The following is a 9,273-nucleotide window of genomic DNA, read 5'->3' on the forward strand; positions in this document are numbered from 1 at the left end:
TAAAGCAGGGAAAGCCTGTGATTCCTTCACACGCGCTATAGGAGCAGCCAACAGGTTCTTTCTCTGACAGGGAACAGGGAAATATACCAGATGCGTGTCTTCAAATTCTTCAAAAGCTCATCTGATGCGCACCAAAAAATCAAACGGGAATGTCTTTCTGCCAGGTTTGCGCGTGCTGGGACAGTATGAAATAACAGCGCGCATGATGCCTGGCATTATCGCCTGCCAAACCACACGAATCAAAGACCTCATTGTGTGGATTACCTCGTTAATCTGTTGATGCCATTGAGTCGTATTGCAGGTGTTAATGTGCCAGCTTGTCCCCCTCCCCCTTCTCTTCTCTTATTGGGGAGGTGTAGCGTTAGCTTGGTAATCTGCTTTAAATGCTTTCTGGGGAATGAGACGTGTTGAAAGCCAGCCAAGAGAACTCTGCTATCGTGAAGAGCTTTCTTTTTAATACAGCATACGGTACGGTGGGGACTGGGGGCTGCGCTACTGCTGCCAATGGGGATGAGCTACGCGCCCCACGCCACTTGTTGAGATATATGACTGCATGAATAATGAAAGAGGAGAGGGGAAGTGATATGGCTAAACCAGTCCTGTGACCACATCCATCACTGCTGTTCTTCTTCTATGTCCCCCCGCACAAAAAATCCAGTTGAGCCTCTCCAGAGGATCTGACCAAAGCCTGGCCGCCATGCCTGCCTGTGTTGATAGAGGTGAGCTCCCAAACCAGTGCAGAGAGAGAGAGAGAGAGAGGGAGAAAGTGAAAAAGAGGTAGGCCTAATCCTCCCCTTTTTCTGCCCACCGGGGTGGTCTCTTCATCCAGAGCCTCAAAGAGGGACAGAATACCCCTCCCTGCTACAATGGAGGGGACCCACCGGGGCTGTTGCTTTCTGAAGGGGGTGGGGTTTGCGGGGAGTGGGCAGCTTTAAGCAGGCCTTTGAGTGGCCTAATTGCATTGGAATACAGCAGTCTGAGAGCTGCTCAGATCACACCGGGCTGCTGCAGAGGTTACTGGCCGCACCTCCACAGCATAGAGACCCCGGCACAATGCACGCAATTAATGCTCTCCCTCTCGTTAACTCTCTCCCCACTTTGTGTCCCCTTCTACTCTGCTCTCATTCTCACCCCATGTCTCAGTCTCTCTCTCATTCTCACCCCATGTCTCAGTTTCTCTCTCATTCTCACCCCATGTCTCAGTCTCTCTCTCATTCTCACCCCATGTCTCAGTTTCTCTCTCATTCTCACCCCATGTCTCAGTCTCTCTCTCATTCTCACCCCATGTCTCAGTTTCTCTCTCATTCTCACCCCATGTCTCAGTCTCTCTCTCATTCTCACCCCATGTCTCAGTCTCTCTCTCATTCTCACCACATGTCTCAGTTTCTCTCTCATTCTCACCCCATGTCTCAGTCTCTCTCTCATTCTCACCCCATGTCTCAGTCTCTCTCTCATTCTCACCCCATGTCTCAGTCTCTCTCTCATTCTCACCCCATGCCTCAGTCTCTCTCTCATTCTCACCCCATGTCTCAGTCTCTCTCTCATTCTCACCCCATGTCTCAGTCTCTCTCTCATTCTCACCCCATGTCTCAGTCTCTCTCTCATTCTCACCCCATGTCTCAGTCTCTCTCTCATTCTCACCCCATGCCTCAGTCTCTCTCTCATTCTCACCCCATGTCTCAGTCTCTCTCTCATTCTCACCCCATGTCTCAGTCTCTCTCTCATTCTCACCCCATGCCTCAGTCTCTCTCTCATTCTCACCCCATGTCTCAGTCTCTCTCTCATTCTCACCCCATGTCTCAGTCTCTCTCTCATTCTCACCCCATGTCTCAGTCTCTCTCTCATTCTCACCCCATGTCTCAGTCTCTCTCATTCTCACCCCATGTCTCAGTCTCTCTCTCATTCTCACCCCATGTCTCAGTCTCTCTCTCATTCTTACCCCATGTCTCAGTCTCTCTCTCATTCTCACCCCATGTCTCAGTCTCTCTCTCATTCTCACCCCATGTCTCAGTCTCTCTCTCATTCTCACCCCATGTCTCAGTCTCTCTCTCATTCTCACCCCATGTCTCAGTCTCTCTCTCATTCTCACCCCATGTCTCAGTCTCTCTCTCATTCTCACCCCATGTCTCAGTCTCTCTCTGGCTCTCTCTCTCTCTCTTGTCACTCACCCCATGTCTCAGTCTCTCTCTCATTCTCACCCCATGTCTCAGTCTCTCTCTCATTCTCACCACATGTCTCAGTCTCTCTCTCATTCTCACCCCATGTCTCAGTCTCTCTCTGGCTCTCTCTCTCTCTCTTGTCACTCACCCCATGTCTCAGTCTCTCTCTCATTCTCACCCCATGTCTCAGTCTCTCTCTCATTCTCACCCCATGTCTCAGTCTCTCTCTCATTCTCACCACATGTCTCGCAGTCTCTCTCTGGCTCTCTCGTCACTCCCTCCATGTCGTCACTCTCCCACTGTATTAATCCTGCCACACAGCCTGTCACTCTCTCTCTTTGTGACAGTAGGGATGAAAGGCGTGGGCAGGCCATGCTTGGCGTTAGGTAAGACTTGCAGCAAGGCAAGAACGAATGGATAACTGAATCTGAAGTTTAAAAAAAACCTTGAAAACATGACATATCTGTTATTACTTTGCAACAAACCAGCCAAGTGCAAACGCACATAATGAAATGATGCACTGCCTCTGTACTTGATTGGAAAATCATACTTGTTTTTCCCTCTACACTTCATAATGTGAGTTCACTCTGTAACAATGTCAGTTCTCATGTTATAACATAGGAAATTACTTATAGGCCACACCAGTCAAATGTAAGTGGTAGATGCCAAGCATAGAAATAATTCCCTAACAAATAATCACTATAATATCCCTATAATGTTCCTACATTTATTTGGTTTATAGTGATGTTATCATACTTTATGGTGGGCTATTTTTATTATGGTAATATTTATATAAGGACATACAGTATCTCTGTGGTAGTCTACTAAATAGTGATATAATAATATTTTTGTACTTTACTGTAATGTATTTTTGTCCCCTATAGTATCACTATGCTAATATTCTTATGGTAGCCTACTTCAGTTCGTACTGAGTTAAATGTGACTGTATCATGCTTTCTGATTATTTTTTTTTATCTCCTGTGGAATCACTATAATATATAGTATTCTTATAGTGCTATATCATGGTACTGATATAGCATGGTATATCAGTACCATATCATATCATGGTATATCATATCATACCATATCATATCATGGTACTATATGGTATTTTTATGTCCTGACCTATGGTATCACTGTAATAGCCCATTTCTATAATATCCCCGATATTATTCCAAATAGGACTTCGTTTTGCTATTAAGCCTATTTAGTATCCTTCTAAAATGTATAGCCTATTATAGGTTTAGCCTAGGCCTATGGTTCATTTTCATAATTAAGGGTGGAGGCTATAAGCCTGTGTTGCCCATAATAACCCATTTGGAATAATACATTAGCCAGAGACAATAGTGTAGCCACTGGTAATGACACAGAAAGCTTCTTCCCTTCAGTTTGGGCCTAACTGCCCTAGCCTAGTAATGGGAGTAAATGGACTGTGCGGGGAACAATCGAAGATTTAAAAACATGGCATCTTTAACCAGCCCGTCGTTTGATTTTTCATTACATGAGCCGTGTTTAATAAAATGTAATTATTTCCGCTCACAGGACGGTTTGTGGTGAGAAATTGGCAGAGGGATATGAGCTGATGTATGGGGAGACAGTCGCCTAATTAGAGCGTTAGAAATTGAATCTTTACAGCATGTGGGTCATATAATTATCCTACTGTTAATTTAACGCTTACATTCTCTGCCGTTCATTTTTATTCCCTTAAATGCAGTTTGGCAGCGGCCCTTGGAGCTCCGCAATGGAGTCTTACTGTAGGAGATGAGGCATCGTGGCCCCTAACATTGGCCCCTGTGAGTGAATGAATAACTGAGGGCCTTGCAATTCAAATAACAAGGCTCGCATCATTTATGCATTGTTAAGCCATGTAATTGAAACGAGGCATAGTTTGCATATTACACCATTAAAATAATGTGCTTTGCGTTTCTCCCAACACGACTATTTAAGCCTGTGTGGCCATGTGGTAATTCCTTGAATTACAGCCTAATTACCACAATGTTCTTTTGATTTGGCCGATTTCAACGTTACGCCACAATAATGTTCAATATTACCAGAATGAATTACTGAGCCGTGCATGGAAACTTTTCCTCATATGACTGAAATCTTCACGGCCTTGTAAGGTAGTTGTATTCACATCCATAAAAGATTATTAGCCTATTAAATTAGTTATATTAGAGGATTAAGGTTAAGAAAACGGATTGATGCAATATTAAAATGGAAAGTCTTCAATTTATTTAAAGATAAGTAGGCCTTATAGTGTTATTTTATTTGTAGCCTATTTAGACCCATTATGAAGTGAAGCCACATAAGGCCATGACAAGGCACCAGATAAGTTAAGAACAGCGATGCAACAGTGTGTACAGACATAATCCTGTCTAAGTGACATCAAAACTGAGTAGATTTGTCTAAGGTCCTCCTTGTAATAAGCCCCTGGTTATATGCATGCATGTGTTGTTCATGGCCTCAATCTATGCAAGTTTTTGCATAGATATAATTTTTCTGTGAACCTTTTGAATAAATTAAGCTTGTTAAGAATGATTTGTGAGTGTGCATATTCAATATCGAGGCTATTTTTCCTGTTCACTGTACAAAAAGGGACAAATGGTTTTGGTCTGACATTTTTTGTTTGAAATTGCTTTTTTATTGCCTTGTAGTTATTAGCATACATTGCTGGGTCCAACTGATTCAATAAAGTATTTATAGTTTCAATTTAGGTCATTTAGAATTGGAAAGTTATTGAAACTGTCTTCATTGATTGAGGAGTTTAATTTGTGGCCAGGATGTATTACTTGCTGGATTGCAATGTTACAGGATTTCGAGGAACAAAAGTCCTGCCTGATACAGTATATACTGTAATAGGAATTATTCATGTCTTCCAAAATTCAATATTGAGAGATTGCCTCCGAAGTTAAAAGTATGAAACCTGCTTCAGCTAAGTAAGTGTTTTTTAAAGTTTGTTTGTAATTTTATTCACGCATCTGCTATGCTGGAGAGTGAAGACTGAAGAAGGGGCTTTAAGGACAGACATAGGCTTTATAATCTCTCTCTCTCTTCTGCTGTTTTTCTAGCCCTCTCTCCCTCCCAGGGCCCTGTGCTCCTCCTCCCTCTCTCCCTGCGCAGGCTTTGTCCCAGCAGAGGGCCTCTCTAAACAGAGGCCTTTAGATAGTGCAGGAGCAGTAGGGGGGGTGCAGAGGAGCTGTGACGCTCTGCTGTTGTTTCATTTACCTCTCTCTATGGCAACCAGCAGCGCTCAGCCAGGAATGTCCCCTCTCTGGACAAAGTCCTGGTCCCCAAAGCCCACGCAGAGGGGACAGTCGGCAGCTGGGACAGGCTGGAAGCTGCCCTCCCTGCCCCGGCCTGGAGGCCCGAGCCTGGCCTTCATCTGCCCCTTCACTTCTGCCTGTCCTCACTTTACTGGATGATGAGCAGCTAGACAAGAGTTTATGCACTCACAAAAATGCGTCTATGTTTCATAGCCTTGTACCTTAGCAGGACCATGTATGGTTAAAGAACCGATAGGTTCCTTAAAGCACCATGTTCAAATGGTTCCATACAACCTTTATGGTGCTGTAATGAATGTATGTATGAATGCTCCAAACCAGAAGGAACTTTTTATCAACCACATTGGCTTATTTTCATATGAACAAATCAAACGGTCCTTTTAAGTCATTGCAGCTCTAGAACCACAACTGTAACCCCAAAACTATAACCAACTGTAACCCCAAAACGTTCCTTTTCAGCGTGTCAGTTCTACCACGGTGGGCCTTATTAATTCACTTTATAGCCTAGTTGGACTTGGAGGCAAATATTGATTTTATTACTTTTAGGCCTAAACGTTTTCAAGCCAAGACATAACTTTGCATCTGTCTACATTTGAAGGGCGTCATTGAACAAAACATTTACTACCTGAAATTCATGAGTCAATATTTCTAAAATTGCAGTTGACTCTGTCATTAATAGCAGAGCTTTTGTGATGGTCTTATGACTCATAACTTTAGTAATTCATGATGGGCTTTACTTTGATGCCAGCAGTCATACAGTATGCACAGAATTTACAGACTTAGAAAGATTTCAGATTTCATCCTGCATTCAAGGATTATAGTTAAAGATTAACATGAGAAACTCGAGATATTTATTGACCAAAGAGTTCCCTAACAGCATACTAGGCATTAAGAATTATCCATGTCTTTCACTATTCAGTGGGATTTTGGTATACAGTGGGACTGCCTCAGAAATTATAGAAGACTGAAAACTCAACTTAAAATCAAATTTCTATCACAGTTTTGCATGTGATTTTCTTTGCAGTGTCCACACAATTTAAAAAGTAGATAGATATAGATAGATAGATGGATGGATGGATGATGGTGAATTTCAGTGCACCATGCTTTACAGGTCAAAATGCTGACAGCCTATATTTATCAATGAACTTTGTGGATAGGCGTTTATGCATTTATTTTAGCCTTTGTTGATTTTATAACAAATATATATCTTATCTTACAAGTTTGATATGCTATTTAATCCTATAATTTTAACTAGGCTATCTCTGACACTGAAGATCATTCATTTTCACATTTTGTGTCAAGGTTCAGCTGTAGGCTACATGAAAACTTGAATGTTTGATCAGAAATGCAGCCTGTCATGACTTTGATAATGCCATATCGATAGCATCCACTGCGCACGCACGCACGCACACACACACACACACACACACACACACACACACACACACACACACACACACACACACACACACACACACACACACACACACACTTTGTGCAAACAAATCACACAATGGCATTTCCATCCATGCACCAACACAAAGCTTCAACAATATTGCAAAATTGCAACCCAAATAGATATAGCCTATACGCCGTTTTCTTTCTAGTCTATATTTTTCCATTAATCAATAGGCTATCTGAAATGACATCAAACTCCATATTTGATGTAAGAAAAAAAGTTTCCATTAGCCTAGTTCAAGGTCAGAATGATGTTGCACACACGTGTCCGTAACAACAACAACAACCTTTAATATCACAAAGGTCTGCAGAAATGCAATCAATCTGTAACAATTCCTTCTCAAATGTCATACCTCAATAATATATTAATCACAATATCAGAGCTATTTGCACCAATCTTCCCAATAGGCTACAGGCAATCCTGGTCTCATGGTGGAACTATGTAGCCCATGTAGCCTAAACCTTGGTAGCATAATCAAAGTAAATCAACTCCATCTTACAGTGGCACTGCTGATCCCGGTGCTCCGTCTCTCCATGCTGCACTCCGGCTCTCCGCTTGCACGGGAGCCTCAACTCGCACTTCTCCAACAAAGAGGGTAGTGTTTGTTGAGACTTTTCAGCAGCCAATCAACGGGCCGTCGCCCTTAGCAACCATGTCCATCATCCGTTCGTGGCCAATGAGCGGCGGGGGCGGGGCGGAGTCCAGGTGCGCCTCGGCGTCCGCTTGGCAGAGCGCCTGGGAGCCGCCTGTGCTGTGGGCAGGAGAGGAGAGGAGAGGAGAGGAGAGGCGAGAGTCAAATGCAAGCTTCCTTTAATAAGAGCGACCAGTCCGGCGCAGAGAGTCATGGCGACCGCAGCGTCTAACCACTACAGCATCCTCACCTCCAGCGCATCCATCGTGCACTCGGAGCCCGGCGGCATGCAGCAAGCAACGGCGTACCGGGACGCGCAGAGCCTGTTGCAGAGCGACTACCCGCTGCAGAGCAACAGCCACCCGCTCAGCCACGCGCACCAGTGGATCACGGCGCTGTCCCACGGAGAGGCGGCCCCGTGGTCCTCCAGCCCGCTCGGCGCGGAGCAGGACATCAAGCCCACGGTGCAGCAGCAGAGCGCCCGGGACGACATGCACAGCTCCAGCGGCAGCCTGCAGCAGCACCAGGCGCGGCCGCCCCACCTGCTGCACCAGGCGCACGGGAACCACCAGCACGACAGCCGCGCCTGGAGGACCACCACCGCGGCGCACATACCGAGCATGGCCACGACCAACGGCCAGAGCCTTATTTACTCCCAGCCGAGCTTCAGCGTGAACGGGCTGCTCCCGGGCAGCGGGCAGGGGGGCATGCACCATCACATAAGAGACAGTCACGATGAGCACCACAGCCCGCACCTCAGCGACCACGGCCACCCCGGGTCACAGCACCACCAGCCGCAGAGCCACCACGACCACTCGGACGAGGACACGCCGACCTCGGACGACTTGGAGCAGTTCGCCAAGCAGTTCAAGCAGCGGAGGATCAAGCTGGGCTTCACGCAGGCGGACGTGGGACTCGCCCTGGGGACCCTGTACGGAAATGTGTTTTCCCAAACCACCATTTGCAGGTTCGAGGCCCTGCAGCTCAGCTTCAAAAACATGTGCAAGCTGAAGCCTCTGTTGAACAAGTGGCTGGAGGAGGCGGACTCCACCTCGGGCAGCCCGACCAGCCTGGACAAGATCGCGGCGCAGGGGAGGAAAAGGAAAAAACGGACCTCCATCGAGGTAAGCGTAAAGGGGGCTTTGGAGAGCCATTTTTTGAAGTGCCCTAAGCCGGCTGCGTCGGAAATTACCAGCCTGGCGGACAGCCTGCAGCTGGAGAAAGAGGTGGTGAGGGTTTGGTTTTGTAACAGGAGACAGAAGGAGAAGCGCATGACCCCTCCCGGAGGAGCGCTGCCAGGGACCGAGGATGTGTACGGGGACACGCCGCCGCACCATGGGGTCCAAACCCCGGTCCAATGAACTCTGCCGCTCCGGGACTCGTTTTTTTCAAAATTGTTATTTATCCCCAAGGTTATATATAAATCACTGGACTATGAAACGATATAGTGGGTGTTTTATGTATAATAATAGCCTAGATGGCAGTGAGTACTTACACAACATCTGCAGTGAATATCTTTGAGAAACCGAATGAGTGAGAGGAGGGAAAAGGACATTTCTTTCCTCTCCATGCAGGAGCAAAAGGGAACATAAGCCTGTGTTATGTTCTCCGAGGATACATGCCCAGCACTGTGACTCCAGTCGACGCAGTTTCAAGGTGTAGCCCCATTGTGTATTGAAATTATACTTGACGAAAAAAGGAGGAGGGGGGTAGCTGGTTTAAAAAGCTTCGAGGATCTTAGCG

The 9,273-nt window shown here is 45.8% G+C and overlaps 1 protein-coding gene across 1 annotated transcript; it reads left to right on the forward strand.

Annotated features, from left to right (window-relative positions):
* Positions 1-7,575: 7,575 nt before the first annotated feature.
* Positions 7,576-8,891, forward strand: pou3f2b (POU class 3 homeobox 2b; the record flags this gene model as incomplete). Its single annotated transcript, XM_083649821.1, is given in 2 exon segments — positions 7,576-7,650; positions 7,653-8,891. Coding segments are annotated over 2 exon segments (1,314 nt in total).
* Positions 8,892-9,273: the final 382 nt, after the last annotated feature.

Source organism: Poromitra crassiceps, assembly GCF_964638095.1.
Source record: "Poromitra crassiceps genome assembly, chromosome: 1".
In the NCBI taxonomy this organism is placed as follows: domain Eukaryota; kingdom Metazoa; phylum Chordata; class Actinopteri; order Beryciformes; family Melamphaidae; genus Poromitra; species Poromitra crassiceps.